General features: G+C 42.1%; 1 protein-coding gene across 6 annotated transcripts in view; it reads right to left on the reverse strand.

Moving 5' to 3' along the window:
- Positions 1-890: 890 nt before the first annotated feature.
- Positions 891-17,718, reverse strand: part of fam13b (family with sequence similarity 13 member B) — a 39,815-nt gene continuing 22,987 nt past the window's right edge. For 2 of the 6 annotated variants that reach the window (XM_061280758.1, XM_061280750.1), the window contains exons 8-24: positions 11,791-11,835; positions 9,969-10,067; positions 9,826-9,892; positions 9,665-9,747; positions 9,108-9,141; positions 8,536-8,632; positions 7,794-7,877; positions 7,250-7,526; positions 6,601-6,742; positions 6,336-6,417; positions 5,832-5,972; positions 4,113-4,318; positions 3,932-4,015; positions 3,753-3,848; positions 2,908-3,251; positions 2,722-2,823; positions 891-1,906 (exon numbers count right to left, since the gene is read on the reverse strand). In XM_061280758.1, coding sequence (XP_061136742.1) covers positions 1,783-1,906; positions 2,722-2,823; positions 2,908-3,251; positions 3,753-3,848; positions 3,932-4,015; positions 4,113-4,318; positions 5,832-5,972; positions 6,336-6,417; positions 6,601-6,742; positions 7,250-7,526; positions 7,794-7,877; positions 8,536-8,632; positions 9,108-9,141; positions 9,665-9,747; positions 9,826-9,892; positions 9,969-10,067; positions 11,791-11,835 — 2,107 coding nt within the window. In that variant the 3' untranslated portion in view covers positions 891-1,782. The remainder of the gene's footprint in view (positions 1,907-2,721; positions 2,824-2,907; positions 3,252-3,752; positions 3,849-3,931; positions 4,016-4,112; positions 4,319-5,831; positions 5,973-6,335; positions 6,418-6,600; positions 6,743-7,249; positions 7,527-7,793; positions 7,878-8,535; positions 8,633-9,107; positions 9,142-9,664; positions 9,748-9,825; positions 9,893-9,968; positions 10,068-11,790; positions 11,836-17,718) is intronic. The other 4 variants (XM_061280792.1, XM_061280782.1, XM_061280767.1 and 1 more) reach the window with 3 other exon arrangements.

Here is a 17,718-nt window from a genome sequence, read left to right on the forward strand (position 1 = left end):
TGTCATTCAGGCTTATGCGCTGCTCTCTAGGTCAGGGCACTCTTTCGAGTAAATAGTATTGTTGGCTCGTAAGTGAACAATTCGTTCAAAAGAACGGATTATTTCAGGATTATTCGTTCTTTTTTCAGTTCATATGACTTCAGCCAGTAGGTGTCGGTAATGCGCATAGAAGCTGGTGCCACCTCGCCATAAAACTAAACGAAGAAGAAAATGACGTAACTTCCCGTTCACGAACGAGTCGTGAATTGCATTTCCCGTTCACTAATAGAACGGATCTGTGAGTGAACGAGTCAGTGAGTCAGTGATTTGCATTTCCAGTTCATTGCAAGAACGCAACACAACAAAACAACAAAACAAGGATCAGTGTGTGTGTGTGTGTGTGGGGGGGGGATTCGTTGAACGATTCGTTTGAACGAATCGTTTAAGTGAACTGATTCTAAAGATTTAGTTCATTTAAAAGAACTGAAATGCACATCACTAGTAAATAGGAAGGTGAGCTCAGATCTGGTTAAAAAAAACCCATCGAAGAATAAATGTATTTCTTGTAGCCAGGAGATGGCGCTACTACCACGATAAACACATACATGTCTTCAGCAAACTTACACACCTCGAGTGTTTTAATACAGTATCGATATAAAAACTAATTATGTAGCATTTTCATAAGAGCTGTTAAGTGTAATGCTGACAATATACATCTGTCGTTAAGGTTTAATATGCACAAAAAAAGACGACTGGAGCAAAAACGACCAAAAAGCACTAATACTTTATTGTAAGTCGGGTGTTTGTGCCGCTAAAAATGGTGGCCATGTGAGATAAATGATACACTAAGCATAATGGCAATTTCCCTGGCTGACACACGTGCACACTCATAAAAAAGTTCAAATTCAATGTGTAGATGATCACACACTTTTATTATTATTGCTGCTTTTTTTATGGCACAAATAATAGAAACAATAAAACGTGTCATTGTCACTATGTTGTAGCATGCAAGCTTTTTTTCCTTTTAAATCTCTGAAACATCACAGGACAAGCAGGATCACGCACACACTACGAAATTCGGAAGCTGCTTTGTACACTGAGAAGATTAAAAAAATCATTGTCATCACACACTAACAAGTCAGATATGAGAAATCATAGCAATAATTCATGATAAAAAAAAACTCAGGCATCAGAAATATGAAAAAAAAATGGACCAATGGGGGTGACCATGAAATAATTTAAACATTGATGACATTCATCCTTTTTGTGGTAGTATTTACACAATGTATGTGCATTATACACACACACACATACACACATACATATATTAGTATATGTATATAGTAGTAAATAACAGTAGTCCATCCTTACAACACACACACGCAAACAAACAGGGCTGCATTCTGAAGAACGCTGTGCAAATAACAGTTTTTCTTTCTTTCTTTTTTCTTTAAAACCCCTTGATCACAAATGCCTTTGCCTCCAAAATGCTGGCTTTTGTGAGCTTTACAATAACTCCTCACAGGACCTGCCGGCAAGAAACCATCACCACTGTGTGTGTTGGGGGAGTTTTGTCCCAAAAACAACAACAAAACACAAAATAATCTTGAAGGTTTTGTGTTAAAAGGACGAGTAAAAAGTTCCAAGGCATCAAGAGCGACAACTCTTTGAGGGCCTGGTGACGACTGAGCAATGCTTGGACTGGTTGGATGCTACACAGGGAGCTGGGGATTAGTCGAGGCGCTGTCAATCAAACGGAGATTTGGTCAGTTGAGGAGTTGCTTTGTGTTTGTGTGTGTGTGTCTATATGGACTTGGAGGAGTCTTGTTTGCTGATGAGCACCTCCAGAAGGCGCAGCTTGGCCTTGAGTCTTTTGTAGGCTCCATACTCATCCAGCATGGGCTCGCGGTCCTCCTTCTGCACGTTCCTAATGAGGTCGAAGGACAAAAACAAAATAAAATCAAACAAAATGAAAATAAAGCAACTACATTTGATTGTTTTTAAATGTTACTATTAATGCTGTTTACCTTTTGACATACATGTATGACTAATTGAAACCACTGACGATAGAACAACACATTGATATTACAGTGATCCCTCATTCATTGCTGATAACTGGGTCCAAGACAGGGTAGGTGAAAATCCGCGACAGAGTCAATATCTTCACAATACTCACAAAGTCACAAAAACAAACTACATGCTGGTCTGTGCAGATCCAATGCGGAAATGCGCGCGCTAACCACTGCTGATCCCTGCCACCTGTGCTGCTGATTCTATCGACGCGAATAAAGTGGAAGAGTGGATACGTAGCACGACAGTGGGAGGCTGAGATAAAGCGTGGTTAGAACTGCTCTTACAGCTCTAAGCCAATCAGCGGCAAGAATACAGATCAACATGTTCCCATTGGTCTCGTTTCCTCTACCGGCCATTAGTATGCTGTAAAATCATATGGGCATACAAAGCCCCGCGCTCCAAATGACGCCGCAAAAAGCCGCGAAGCACCAAAATATTCGCAATATTTAATATTCTTAAAAACCCGCGATGCACTGAGGCCGCAAAAGACGAACCGCAAAATAGCGAGGGATCACTGAATATTGTTTGAATTTTCTTTAGGTACCATGCTTGAAACCCTAAACTAAACTAAACTAAACTAAACTAAACTAAACTAAACCTCAACTAAAACCAGGAAACTGGCTTGACACACATTTGAAATGCTTGAAACCATACCCCTATGTCACGTACCTGCCATTCCGCTCATAGAATTTCTCTTCAAACTCTTTGATGGTCTTCCTCAATTTCTTCTTTTCTGCTCTGGCTTTCCACAGCTGTTCCAGCAGCTCTGGCCTAAGAGGCACATACACAGGAAGTGATGTCACCATCATCTGGACCATGAGTTCTTTATGTGCGTGCATGCATGCATGTTCTCACATGGACGAGGCGTTGGAGCTGGACAGTCTCAGGTCGAGTGCCATTTTCCCAGAGCCTTCCTCCATCTTGGTCCTCATGGACCCTGCGCTGGTTTCCATGGCCATGATGACCTCTGAAGCTTGCATTTCTCCTCCACTGCTCTCTCCTTCCTCCTCCTCCTCCTCCTCTTCATCCTCCTCATTGTAATCTTCCTCCTCCTTCTTATCTTCCTCTTTGTGGTCATCTTTTTCTCCTGCCACTTTCTGCTCTTCCTCCTCCTCTTTGATCTCCTCCCAGAAGTGAGCCGTCTCTCCCTCAATGATTGGCTGGAGGGTTTGGCTCCGTCTCTTACTGGAGGGAGACACCTGGCGGTGGTGGGGGGGTTACATGTAAACATGTAATGCTAAATATGCTCGGGCTACTTGAAAAAGTTTGATTTCATCCCTGCTGGGCAGGCAGTGCTTTAAACTCTGTCACCTTGCGGTCAGCATGGATTCATAGAACCGTAGCTACAGTTCTAACTTTCAATTTAATATGCAAATTCTAAAACAGCTTATGTGACATTAAAGCCAAAGATGCAACAAATTATGACTATAGATTGAAATCAAAGGTCTTTGGGAACACAACGTTAGCTTAGCGAATAGCACTGGCTCCTTGTGGTCTCTCTGTAGGTGTTCCTTCCCCTCGTCGGCGTTTTGTCATAACGATGCTTATTAGAAGAGATGCTTTATTTTCTGCCATCCGGGGTTAATAATAGTTACTTAGAAGAAAGGAGCTATAAGTGCTAACAAGTGCAGATACTGATGCGAAAGCTAATCATACCAACTGATGTGAACAATTTTATTATTGATCTAAACGATACTCACAGTGACCGGCGTGATGGTGACTCTGGTGAGCATCTGCTTAATCAAACGGTAACGCTCGTAGAGAGGCTTCACCACCAGACGCTCCTCGTGAGTCACCTGACACCAAACGTGAAGAGGACCCCTTTTAGTACACACACCGGCCGACTCGACAAGCCAGTTTGTACTGCACGTGAACTGACCGGTCGCCCGTGCAGGCCCTCATAATGCAGCAGATTCTTTTGGAGGACGGTCTTCTCACAGGATAGTTGTTCTTTTGTCATCTTCTGCGGTGAGCGCCAAACAACGGTGTCTATGTCATCTGATGCCACTGCCACTAAGGCTTCACTCCACTAAGGCTGCACTCAGGCTTAAGTGTCTCACCTTGATGTCGTCGGGCCAGCCGTCTTCCTGGCGCTTGCTGGTCACGCGTCGCTGGATGAGCTCCATAGTCTCTTCACGGGTGGGATGTGGCGCCGAGGCCTGCTGCACCGTCGTCTGCTCCAGCGTAGAGCCAAAGCTCTTAGGCAGCGTGTTGCTGCGAGGACGAGTCTGAGGACCCAGCTCGCTTTCGGCGCGCTGTTTGGCATCTGCACCAACGACCCACAACAAGGACAAGACCATGTCGGAAAGGTTCCGAGTGAAACACCGTTTGAGCTTGAGTTGATGTCGACCGCACATGGACAACATGTCAACGTCAACATGTTAGACATGCATGCAGCACGCAACACTGACGCGTACACACACGTGACTCGGTAACATTTCAACTTGTTGGACCCAAATATTGATATTGTGACGACTCGAAACACGACTGCTACAACCCTGACCTCGACTTGAGTCCTTACCTTAAAACTCTAAATTGGGTTTCGACCTTCAGCCATGCTTACAAACTAATTTTGAAACCATAACGTGAGCTCTGTTGTCAACATCTCTCGCAGAGACCCAATGAGAGTGTGACGTGAATTGTTGTGGGGAAATGTGGACAACTAAAATAAAAAGCAGGTCAATGCAATGCACGTCCGTGGTTGTGAAAGGTCGCGGACTCACTCATGGCCGTTGACGTGCTCGAAACTGCATGCCATCGCAGTAATGGTTCCAGCAGCAGAGCATCGGTGCACTCACCGCCACCAGAGAGGCGCAGCAGGTGAGAGTGACAGTCACGATTGAATCTCTAATTGCATATCATTTCATTTTGGATCTTCTACCGTACATATGTATATTTTTAATGAGTCCTTGCGTCTACTGCGAGCTATAAGAGCAGCCTAAATATCCGCGAGAAGCATGTATGTGGCAAGATAGTGCACTACACCAGGCTTGTATAAAAATGAACGACAATATTGCTTACTTTGGTGTGTGAGAATACACCAACCTAAAAATAACACCAACCGGGGCAAACCTAATTGTCAAACATTTTATCCCACCCCCCAAAATAAATAAAAAATGAAACGATTAATAGCATTATCGATTCTAAAAAGATTGGTATGTGGCGTGCAGCGCAGTGTCAATCAGATGACAGCGATGACAAGCCCCCATAGCGCTGACGCTTTATCACCCCTTATGAGATATTCCTGAAAAGTGGAACAATTGTAACACTTGGGCCCTGAAAAAGTGAAAAAGAGGGAAAGTGGAACCGGGCTAATGAAAAAGTGTCTAATCTTTGTTTGACAACAATGCAAAACCTAGGGTGAACCCTAATCTTAGGATTTAAACCATAATTTGAAATCCTAACCCTCATTTAAAACCTACCATGATTTAAACCCCAAATTGGAACCCTAGTTTAAAACAATACTTGACGAGCCTAAACGCAGGTTTGAAACCCTCATTTGAATACAACGAGAATTCAAACCCTGAGCCAGGCTTGAAACTAGAAATTATGGACAAATGTTTGGGTGTGGTTCTGATGAATTATGTAATTGCTTTGTTATAAATAACCCCAATGACAACTTTAACAGCTTGAATTACATTACACACATGACTACACATGACACACAGTCACGCACGCGTACACACCCACAGAGCACATGTCCACGTGACGGAAGCGGGATGCTCTCACAGTGCCACCTGACAGTGGACGCATTTACTTACGGGCACTCTGCTACTTACTGAGGTGACACGGGCCCAAGTGTGGGGCGAGTGTGCAATGTGGGGGGGGCGTGGGGGCGGGTGGCGCAGGGTGGCGCCTGTGTGAATGGAGCAAAGCCTGGTGCCTCAGCGTGCTCCTGGGAAAAAGGTGGTGCTGGCGTCCTGGGTCGGTCGGTCGGTCGGTCAGTCGAGAGAGGAAGGAAAATGGAGAGCGGGTTCTTGGGTTATTCACAAGACAAATGTGGCGGTCTCCGCCGGGGAGGGAGCGCTCGTCTCGCCTAGGGAAACCGTGAGCTTGGGCGCCACGTGTCAGGTGCAATGATATCCATGGTACAAATTCATGAGTTTGCAATTTCACAGTCGTCCCACTGAAGGGTGGATGTGTGAGAGCCACTGGTTAGTGCTGCATTCATGCAGTGGGCCTGCACGCGTGTTTGTGTCTGTGTGTGGCCATGGCACAAAACACTCGCAGCTCATACGACATACACACACACATACATACTCATACATGTGAGGAGTGTCTACCTTTGATCTGCCGTCGGATCTTGGTGAGGTCTGTCATCCACTTGAGGACTTTGGCGTTAGCTGCCTTGTCGCCATGAGAAGGCTGCACACACCAAATGGAATGATGAAGGCATCATACTTGGGTTACGTAACAGTGAATGTCAAATCAATTGACTTTACTACAGGTGGACTCCAACTTTTTGAAATGGGTAATAATAATAATGGAATGTAGAGAATATGCTTTACATTTTGTGTGTTTCTTGTTCATTGCGTTCTCTCTTTGTACCTTATAGTTCTTCTCCTTCTCAAATTGCTCCTCAAATTGTTTGATTTTCTTCTTGAGGTGTTGAAGCTTCTTGGTGAGCTGGTGCATCACCGGGTCGCCTCCTTTCAGCGCCTCCTTGGAGCCGAACGACGCTCGCCTCGGCCTGAAGAGGATGCAACCGGGTCAAGAGTGAGCAAAGAGCAATTGTGGGAAGTAAAAAAGGAAAGCATTCATGGGCCCATGGAACGCAAGATGTGGAGCCAAAACCTCCTTCCGCCAATGAGAGCATTGAAGAGGAAATGTGGCTGGGTATGCATAATAGGCATAATAATGATGCTTTGGTATAGTTAGCTTTGAAGTAAATGTTCACAGCATTATTAATCATATCAAGTAATCTTATTATATTAAAATATTTTTTTGTTTTTCCATCTGAGCCAGCGGCATATTGCAGCAGCAAAAATAATAAATGATATCATAAAAAAAAATTTATTACACCATAATTATTAATTGCAGCTCGTTACGGACCCACCTCGAGCGCCAAATTATTAAAAGAACTATACAGTAGTACAAAATTCACAGTGGAAAAAAGTACATTACTTGACATAGGTTATGGAGTTCAACCAGTAGTTACACCTTTAGTATTGTCTTTTTCTTTGGCCTGTATTTTCACCTGTGGGCTTTGGTGGGCGAGGTGGCGTCGCCATCCTGCTGCAGGAAGCGCTGAGCGCCGTGCACGCCAAAGTCCAGGAAGCGGCGCGCCAGGTGGTGTGGGTGCGAGCGGGAGGATGAGGGTGAGGCATCCTCCCGCTCGCCTTCGCCGCCACCCTCATCCCCGTCATCCTCCAGGTGCAGCAGGGGGAGGGGAACCATGCGGCCTGCAAGGGGGGACAACTGGGCCTCGCCGCTCTCGCTGTCATTCTGCCACGACTTGAAGGCCGGAACCGGTTCTGCGGGAGGACAGGAGTGGAGGACAGCTCTTACACGTTCAGTTGGTGTGTTCAGGCGATAAGAGAGGCTTTGAACAGTTAGGGCGGGAACAGAAAGGGAAATCTGCCAGGGGAAGAAGAAAAAGGAAGAACCAGGACAACTAACAAAGCCCTTTTACAATGTTCCCAGTGGGCAGCAGGATGGGAGGCAGAAAGGATGGAGGGGTGAAGTCGTGTTGGTCGGTTGGGTAGGTGAGAGGTTGGGTCTCATCTGAAACAACCACTCACCTTGGCCTTCTTTCTGTAGGTGCATGCATGAGAAGTCTATGGGAGGAACGTGGACATGATGGTGAGGAGATGTAGGAGGTGGTGCTGTTTGGATGGAAGGAAGAGGAGAGGAAGAGGAGGAGAAGACGAGCGATAAGCTCAACCGGCCGGCAACATTCGGTCATTGCAAAACTGCGCTCTGCCGTGTCATTACAAGCAATCATGGGAGGTCATTTAATGGGCCTGTCTGACACTGTAACATCACTGACAAAGATGAGCAGCGGTATACATATACGTACGTATCTGGGTATCAAATTATTTTCAGATAAACTTTAGTTAAATTGGCTCACTGATTAAATATCTTGTGGCTTTTCCTTCAAAGGTAAGTAGAAAGTGAGATAAGCTTACAAAGCTTTCCTAAATAAAGAAAGTTACAAAAGTAGTGGGAGGATGCGGCTCAAATAGTCCATCTGGGCTCTGGTCTCATGACAGAGCTCACTTTGGCTATAACCGACCGTTAAAACCAAACCAATCAACCTTGCTGACTATTGGCCAGTAGCCAATGTTAGCACCTGCCGCTAACATGTCGCCTTAGAAAGTGAAGGCCGTTTGGGAAACATTAGTAAGCGCGAATTGGTGAGCTTTTTTCAGCAAATACTTTTTATCTTATACAGTAAAAAAATGCAAAAGGTAAACTAATAAGAGGCTGGAGTTCACAGCACAAGGATGATGAGTTGTGTCTTATGTATGTTTAGTCACACACCATCCCATTGGTGGTCGGGGAAGAGCTGGATGTTGGGGGCGTGGCCACTGCTTGACTTTTGGCTGGTGTTGGCATTCTGGTCGCATAAAGAAGAGTCCTGGAAGGTGAGAAGAAGGGAGGATGTGTGTTACGTTTTACGCTATGTTAAATAAAGTTACATGTTATGTTATGTGTTCAACTATTGGTATGTTATGTTACACGGTGCTACATGTGTATTTCTAGCATCACATGTGGGATGTGTTACATTGCATATGTCCTTTGGTGTGCTATGACTCGTAATTTACAAGATGTTAACATGTGCTACAATATGCTACATGTGTTATGTGCATTACTGATGAACTGCAACTGATGAAGTTACAAAACTGTATGGTGGGTGTGGTTACATCACGTGTTACATCACAACTCACTTTTTGATACACGTGATTTGTTATACGATCGGTCGCATGTATTCCGTTAAATTCAATGTGGTACAATAATCACGTCGTGTGAAACGTTACATGTTTGTTCAACTTTGTTACGTGTTACAATATGCTTGTTGCACTCTTCATTGTTACATGAGTGAGTTAACTTACACAGCTTATGCTGTCACCGGGCTGATTGTCCGCACTGAAAGCAAAACACAAACACATCCAATGAACTCACTGGCTTAGTAGAACATTGAATGTCAAAGTGTTTTCCAAAAGTTCTTTTGTGGCCGAGAGGAAAAACGTATTATGAGCGCATACAGGTCCAAAGTCAGAACACATTATTATAAGCTGTTCTCGTATTTTGACAGTGTGAACATGTCACATGATTTTTAATGTTCAGTTGAACTTGCCTTATTGGAATCACGTATTCATTCTCCTTGGTGGTGGTACTAACCACCATGACCAAATGATCACAGCAGCCATGACGCGTCATCACGAGTGAGTCACAACGCGGCTCAGCCGATCAATTAGCTTATAAGCTAAGCCAAGCAGAGCGGTACACAAATGACTTTCTGTTAAGTTTGCTTCCTTGGGACGCACGCTTGTCTGTAGCAACGCAATTTGTAAACATGGATGATGTTAACTGCCAGCGAAGCCTTCAGTGTTTCTGGCACGCGAGAAACGCTGTCCAAACCGAACCAAAAGCAGCAATGAACCTCTACCTGCAGACGTTGATGTTGTTCTCGAGATCTCGGATGGTGTCCAGCTCCATTCCCGAACCCTCCTCCAGGGGCCCAATTGCATCCTGGGAAGAACAAGTAGTTGATGCCATGAACACTGTGTGTCTTCATTCAATCAACACTTTCAAGACTTCCACTCTCACCTGCGTGTCTTCCTGGTCTACTTTATGCTGGCACTCAGCATGGCAACCAGCAGGCTGCGCTGTGTCACTGAAAGAAGGTTAAAAGGATAAGGGGAATGTGTGTCACACAAAGGTGGGTGTATCAAGTCATGTTGGTCTCTCACTCTTGCTGGCTGTCAAAGTTGCTGATGTCCTGGTCAATGGAGGACTTGAGATCAAAGAAACGCTGCTCTACCGCTGCCCTGATGGTTCGCTCGATGATCCTGAAGACACAATACACAATTTTTTCCTTTTTTGCACATCGTGTTAAATATTATGTTACGCGTTACATTTACATCTGGTACACTTGTAGCGATATGTTGCTAGCATGTGCTGTAACATAATGTGTGTTACATTACGTGTGCTATGACAATGCCACGGGTCACCAAAGAGTTTTATATGAGCGCTACTTATGTACTAATCAATCGAAACGTTTTATGGGAGAGCTACTTGTGTACCAATCAGGATAAAGGGCTACCCCATTTGATACTCCATTATATATCTGAAGTAACAAATTTGCTCAAACTACCTTTAATAATAGTAGGATGTGTTATTATAAATGCCCCCCCGCCACACATACGAGGCAGGATACATCAATACTTACTACTTTCATCTTCTCTACTTAGTGCGTTTTCATTTTCCATAAAAGACACTCAAATGCTTCTGATATCAATAGTTTTCGACATTTACTTTCAAATGCACAGTCAAGGTTCCTTTTCAGACAAGACATATTGAATGTTTTGACCAAAATCTATTTTAGGGTCACCTCTTGTGTTGGACCTTTTGACGCTAAAGAGCCAAATCAGACTGTAAAAGGCAGGGTCGCACCGCTTGTCTACCTACGCACCTTTTTTGGACACTTGAGCCTTTAGATTTACTAAGATTTTGGTGTGTATTATTTATCGTCCTTCTCGTTTACTTTAGCTCACAGGCTTGGTACACGTGATGGAAACGTGGTGTTCCAATACTGTGTACGCAGCTGTCTCTAAAATACCATGTAAAGCCTTCATTTAAGACTGGACTTGACGGACAGTCATGCGAGTCTTTACCCTGCCCCTCCCCCTTATTTTACAAGGCTCCCGCTTCTGATCAAACACATTTATAGCCGTCTTCACGTCACTGACTCACTTCCGTCGCACCTTTGACCATTCTCCTCGCCATCACAGAAATATAATTCAAATACAAATGTTTCATACTACGACGTGAGCAAGAGGACGTCAATATGATACTGATATTGTTGAAAGTAATGCGGCTGGATTGACAGCTCCTGTTTCTGACCTAACACATTTATTGCTGTCTTCACATGTCATTGACTCACTTACGTCGCACCTTTGACTTTGACCATACTCTTCCTTAATCACCGAAATATGATTCAAATACAAATGTTTCATATCATGACGGTGAGCAAAAGGAAGTTGTGGTCAATCTAATCATGATATTGTTCAAAGTAATGTGGCTGGTTTAATGGGGTGAGTGATGGAGGGCTCAAACAGGGGTCATGTAATCTTTAAACCGATGTGGCTAAACAGTATAAAAATCTCAGGTATATTCAAGTATAGGTAGCCACGACACTGCATATTAATGTGGTGGAAAAATAAAACAGAAACTTATGATAAAATATTCAGAACATTTTTCAACAGGACTCAATTAAAAAAATGAAAATATTAAAAACAATTAAAAATACTCAGAAAATATGGAATGATACAAAATACAAAAATATTAGTAATCAACAGAAACCATTATAATAGAAAATCCTACATTATAACAAAAAAGCAAAATTATTATATCCACAAAAAACACTAAAATGAATAATGCAAAAATATAAGGCTAAAAACATTCAGAAATGCTAGTTGAATGATATTACAAATAAAATTGGAAGATAATATAAATAATCGGTGTAACTGAATTATACCATTGGTGCGTGTCTACGTGTGCATGGATACTCACTCTGCAGAGTCAGCAGGCAGCATGGGCACAGGAGAGAGATGGGAGCTGCACAGAGAAGAAAAAGAAGACCTTGTGCTTAGAACACCCTGTTCTCGTCGACTGCGATGACAGAAATTGAATGACCTTGGCGAGTATGTGTGCGCGAGGGAGTCAAAACAGGAAACTGAACAAGGATGGTTACAAGGATGCTCACAAAGGCAACATAAGCAAAGTCAGTGGCGCCACGCTCGGCGGGCACATTGTTATTTGGGCTACTGTATTGATAGTAAGATATGAGACTGTGTGTAGGCGTGTGTTCGCTAGCTATTGACGTCAGATGTTCTTTCTACACAGCTGAGACATGACTGTAGAGGGTTGCAAAGGAAAACCGGGGCACATTCCAGGGCAGCACGTTTATGGACACAAGGACAGTGATGTTAGAGCAGCGCACAAGTTCAAGTACACACTCAAGTCTAGGTGTGTGTGTGGGGGTGAGGGGGTTCGAAGAAAAAGTTGATCATGAAATACATTTCATCCACTTACAATAGCCAGCAAAAATAGCAATATATGTGTACAGAGGCACACTTACAGAAAAACTATAAAAGGTGCACTATTTTGCTGTATAAAAACAGCTGCACAGACAATTGGATGAAAAAAATATCTGAAAATAACCAAATAGACAATTGGATAAAAAAATATCTGAATATAACCAAATAGACAAAAAGTCTACATGCCAAACAAAAACAGGGAAATAAAAATACAAAAACAGATAAAAATATGTTGGATGAAAACTAAAATATTACAAGCAAAATATGAACATTTTAGAAAAGTCACAAAATATTAGATGACTAATAAAGATGTATGTAGTACTTTCAAGGGACTCAAGGATGATTATATTTGGAACAAAGTGTTAACTGAAAAAAAATACGCACGCGCGCGCACACACACGCACACACACACACACACACACACAGAATGTATCACATTTTAACGAGGTAATCTGAACGTGCAATATAAATGACCTCTTATGTACATAAGACGCCTAATTCACTTCCGGCCATAATAACGGTACATCAAACATCTTGCCAGCAAAGCTCATATCCTGAAGAGATTTTTGCTCCATTTGTAGGGACAACATCAACGAGCGCTAGAACGTTACGTAACCCGTGATAATGTGCCATCATGACACTGAGAAAGACTCAATGACATGTCCTTGGGGGCCTCTTGACAAAGCTAACTATTCTATTAAATTAACCTGTGGGGTAACACGTCAAGACTCTACGAGAGAACGCTATGGAGTCAAGATTATGTCAAAATAGTGTTCCGACATGCAAAATGTATTAGACAGTAAAAGCAAAAAGACACAATCAATTGAACCAGTCCCACCCAAATAGTTTTTATAATTTCCTGTATTAATTTGTAGCATTACTAGGCCACATACCATGATCCCCAAAACTTCAAATACGACTTTGAACACTTCTTAGAACACTACCCTGACAAAAAAAAGCCTTACACATGATTTGATTATAAAAATGTGCACCCTTAGTGCACTTGTATGCATCCATACTCTCTGTAATGCAAGCAAAATTTAAATCCTCCTTGACATGCAACGTTTGTCTCTAAGTAAAGCTGTTACACTTCAAGATACTTCCTTGGATCCATTGTAATACTTTTCTATTTCGACATGGCTTTGGCATCAATACAGTTCAGCATTAGCAATTATGAGGATGAATGTCCGAGATATGTTAGAATTCTGCATCATTCCCAGATGACATCGTGCATCATCAAATGCTTGTTTTACTTTTTCTTTGGATTTTTTTTTCAACCAAGTGAATTTTATTGTGCGCCATTGCTGTAAATGTGTCTCAATTTTGCCAGACTGTCAACCCCAGACGGAGTTACTCTGCACATGACTTGGCAGTCGGTTAGGATGAAGACTTATGGGTACTTTAGTAAATTGTAAATGGAGTGCACTTAGGCGCGGTTCACACTGCAAGGCAATTCCAATTTTTTTGCCCATATGCAATTTGAAGAGTGAAGAGTACAATTATGATTTTTTTTTTTTTTTTTATTAAATGAAACCTGGGCCTCTTTTATATGTAGATCTAATTGGGATCTGTATGCGAATTGTCTGCAGTGTAAATGCTCATCCAAACACATCCGACCAACCAAGACGTCACCAAAAGCTCCATGTGTAAGGTGAGAGATTATTGCAGGACCTCGAGGAGCTGCTGTCAGCAAGTAAGCAATTATGACTAGGACACATGCAGACATGTCATAAACTAATCTGTTCACTGCGTGTGAGGCATTCATTGCCTTTCATTGAAAGAGGCAACGACAATGCTCTGAAGCCGGACCGGCAAAACCTTTGTGCTCAATAAACATGTTTGATTTATAGAATGTACAGATGGGCCATGCCATTCGGAGATGAGAATAGAAAACAAACGTATGTAGTTACTTCGAACAATCTCTTCTTATTTTATACAGCGCTTCCATAACAGCTGCAGCCGTAAGAGAGCGCTTTAGAAAATATAGAACATAACACAACAGAACACATCACATAAAACATTGGCAATAAAACCAATGCAACTACTCCTCCAGATGCCTTGATGAAAGGTACCATGCTACAGTAGTATAAATATCTAATTTTCCAATTGTTTCAGGCTGACAACCGAGGACAAAACTGAGAGTTGTGCACTGGCCACAAAAGCGGATGAAAGGCAAAAGGCTTGCAAAATGCTCAGATTTGAATTTGGCGGCTTGGGGACACAACTCATTATTCAAATGAGTGTTGATTTTGTGGCTACAGGTGTATTCAACTCGGGAAAAAAATTGTTGAAATCTCATGCCGTGTCTAAAACTCTGCATCAGCTGCCAGTCTCAGAGATGTCGAAGAATAAAAGGCTTTAATTTATTTTGGGAGTAACTACTATGCATTTTAAAGGCAGAACCTTTTTGTGTTTGGGCACATTTCTGGATGCCTTTATCAACTTGAGCTTTCACACACACGCAACAAAAACGTTTTGGAATTTTAAGCATGAAGATGTGCCGATGTTTGCGTTTGAAATAAATAATCATGGGGCACATTGAGAATCAGCTGGGGTACATGGCTTCGTTTGTTCCTCTCAGAGTGCTCGCTGGGTGGTGACAAGGGCACGGGCAGACTACAATAATAAGAATAAAACAATGTTTTACTCATAAATCTATTATAATTTTATTATTCAGCCCACTACCTAATAATAAAATTTCTCATTTTACAAACTGAAAATCAAATGACCAATTATTTGAGATAAACAACTAAGAAATTATAAAAACTATAATCTATTATTTGATAACATTACTTTATATTAAAATAATTATTGGATGAATCAAACGTGTTAAATATGTATCTAATATCATGTATTGTGCATATACAATACCGTATTTTCAATTTTCGTTTTTACAATAAATTAACCAATGAGAAATTCATTTAAAAAATAAATGCATACATTTTAAGGTAAAAAAAAATAACCAAATGAATGCAACAAATATGACAGGATTCTTAATAATGTAACTTCATGATCTCATACATAAAAGAGAGAAGAGAAAAATTCACTTTGCATTCATACTTGCGCATAATTTATAATTTCACATTGTTCACTCCTGAGTTATGAAACTGATACGTTTACCTCTGCAGCAGCACATCACAGGACATCCTCATGGTTGCTGTTAGCACTTTTTACAACGCTTCTCAAAAACAATCACAGCAGCGGCAACAAATCCAGAGCGGACTTTTGCGTCTATTTGCTGGTCAGTCAGACCTCCTGCAGGGTGAACAAAATCCAGCTGCTGTTTTTAGGTCAGCACCCGGCTGCATCCTACATCCAGCCGAGGCGGTGGCGCTGCCTAAGTAAAGTCCTGACGTAACCAGGCAACAACACCAGCAGCCCAGGGGGAGGAGGAGCAGAAATTGGGGAGGGAACTCAAGTTGTGTAAGCCAATCAGAATAGAGAGAAGAGTCGCAGGCAGGCAGCGACAGCAGGAGTTTTTGGGTTTGCTTGCCCACTTACGCAACAGTCCTCGGGTATTCACTGAATGATTGACACTAGGCTGGGTCATACCATCTTTGCAGACAATACATTTTGGGGATCTTTTTTGGGAACTTTTCCTGTACACATTGGCCTGCAGTCTTTTCAAATATTTACTGTACAAGTTGAATTGATCCGACACTGGTAATCAATTCAAATACACTACTAGAAAGCGACTTGTGAAAAACAATTAAATAAAACTTTTGTTTTTCTATATTTAAGTTCAATTAATATACATGAGATATCTTCAATAATCATTTTTGCTCGAGAAACTTATTTATCTGCAACCAATAGTCTTTGCTCCCAAAAAGACGAAGTCTGCATGATTTCACAATTGCGGCAATGTACATTATACCGCTGCAAAACCATAACTGGCTTGGGAACAAGGGCAGGTGAAAATCCACTGTTGTCAAGTGACGTCTGTAATATTTTCATGGGCTACATGCCTAGGTGATAAATCAATATTAAGACTTAAGAGAAAACTACTGCTGCACTCTGCAATACCACTACAAAAAGTCACTCGATTCGTTGTTAGACAAGTGGCCTGAGGGGTTCATTGAGAAAAACAGTCTGTCTGTTATTGTTCTGATGTAAGACAGAAACTTCTGCGTGACTGCTAGCTTCTGTGGGAGTCAACACTGTCGCAAAGCCCACTGAACTCTTAAATGCAAAGAGAAGCAATAAAGTCAATCTTGTCGAGCTTCTGTCGAAGATTTGGTAACTCCACTTCTGTTCCCAATGTAAATAATTAACTGAAGTTAAGTAAATCACAAATAAACAGTAGGCTGTGGTCTACATTTGACCAACATGTCACTGTTAAACGTCACCCACACATCAATTAACCATCTTAAGCACATGTAAATTTGGTAGGATGTAAGGGTAGTACCCAAAAATTATGGTCAAACTGCATGGTGAAATACTGACTCACTTTGAGTCATTTTTCTTCAATTTACAATCAATCCCAGATTTCATTGCTTGCAATATCGCAGACATACTGCAGAGATAAAATAACGAGTGAGATTTGTGAAAGTATTGAGAGTCATGAAAAGTACCCCTCGCGCCCACTTCCTCTGTGAAATGACAACACACCCATTCAATCCAGACCTCTTTCTGCCCTTAAAATGCATCAGCGTGAAAAACAATTGTTACCAATAGGTTGGCATAATATCACACACACCGTTGAATCGAGTCCCGCGCTTTATGTAATAAGTTATATGTAAAATCCACATTAGTGCGGTAAGAGAATGGAAAATGCCCCCTAAGTAAAGTAAATTGTGTAAAATACAATCAAGGACAATGAAAAGAGTAATACACCCAAGTGTAATGAGAGTCAGTGTAAAATTCACACTTGTGCAGTAAATGAGCAAATAAATGAACAGTTACAATGTAGATGTATGCTATGAGCCCTCATATTTTTTAGACGGTATATACAAGATTTTAGGTCAGGACTACATTAGATGTTTTTTAAAACAATCTAGATTTTAAACTTCAGTGAGAAGTGGTGTGGGATGGAAATGAAAACATTCCTATGAAGGCAGCGCGCTACCAGAAAGTAAGGGTCAGAAGGGAGATGGCTCCGATGTTATCTGGGTCAGTTAGCGGATCTCCTTACACGCAGCGAGGAACCAGAACATCGTCGGGAAAGTTCAGCACACGAGGATGGGATGCAAGCCAGGGTGAGAAGGGGGGGAGGTAAAGGTGGTACTTTTTGGAAAATGTCAGAGTTGTCCGAAACTGACACTGTTCCTTGGTGTGCGCCAACCGCTGTGCTGTGGTAAATTATCCCACTTAAGGGTGAATATTTCCAACTGCTGGCGAAGGTAGCAAAATCTGCATTAACAACAGCGTTGGTTCAAGGTCGCAAATGTTCAAACGTATGTCA

This window comes from Syngnathus typhle, linkage group LG1, assembly GCF_033458585.1.
Source record: "Syngnathus typhle isolate RoL2023-S1 ecotype Sweden linkage group LG1, RoL_Styp_1.0, whole genome shotgun sequence".
NCBI classification, from domain to species: Eukaryota; Metazoa; Chordata; class Actinopteri; order Syngnathiformes; family Syngnathidae; genus Syngnathus; species Syngnathus typhle.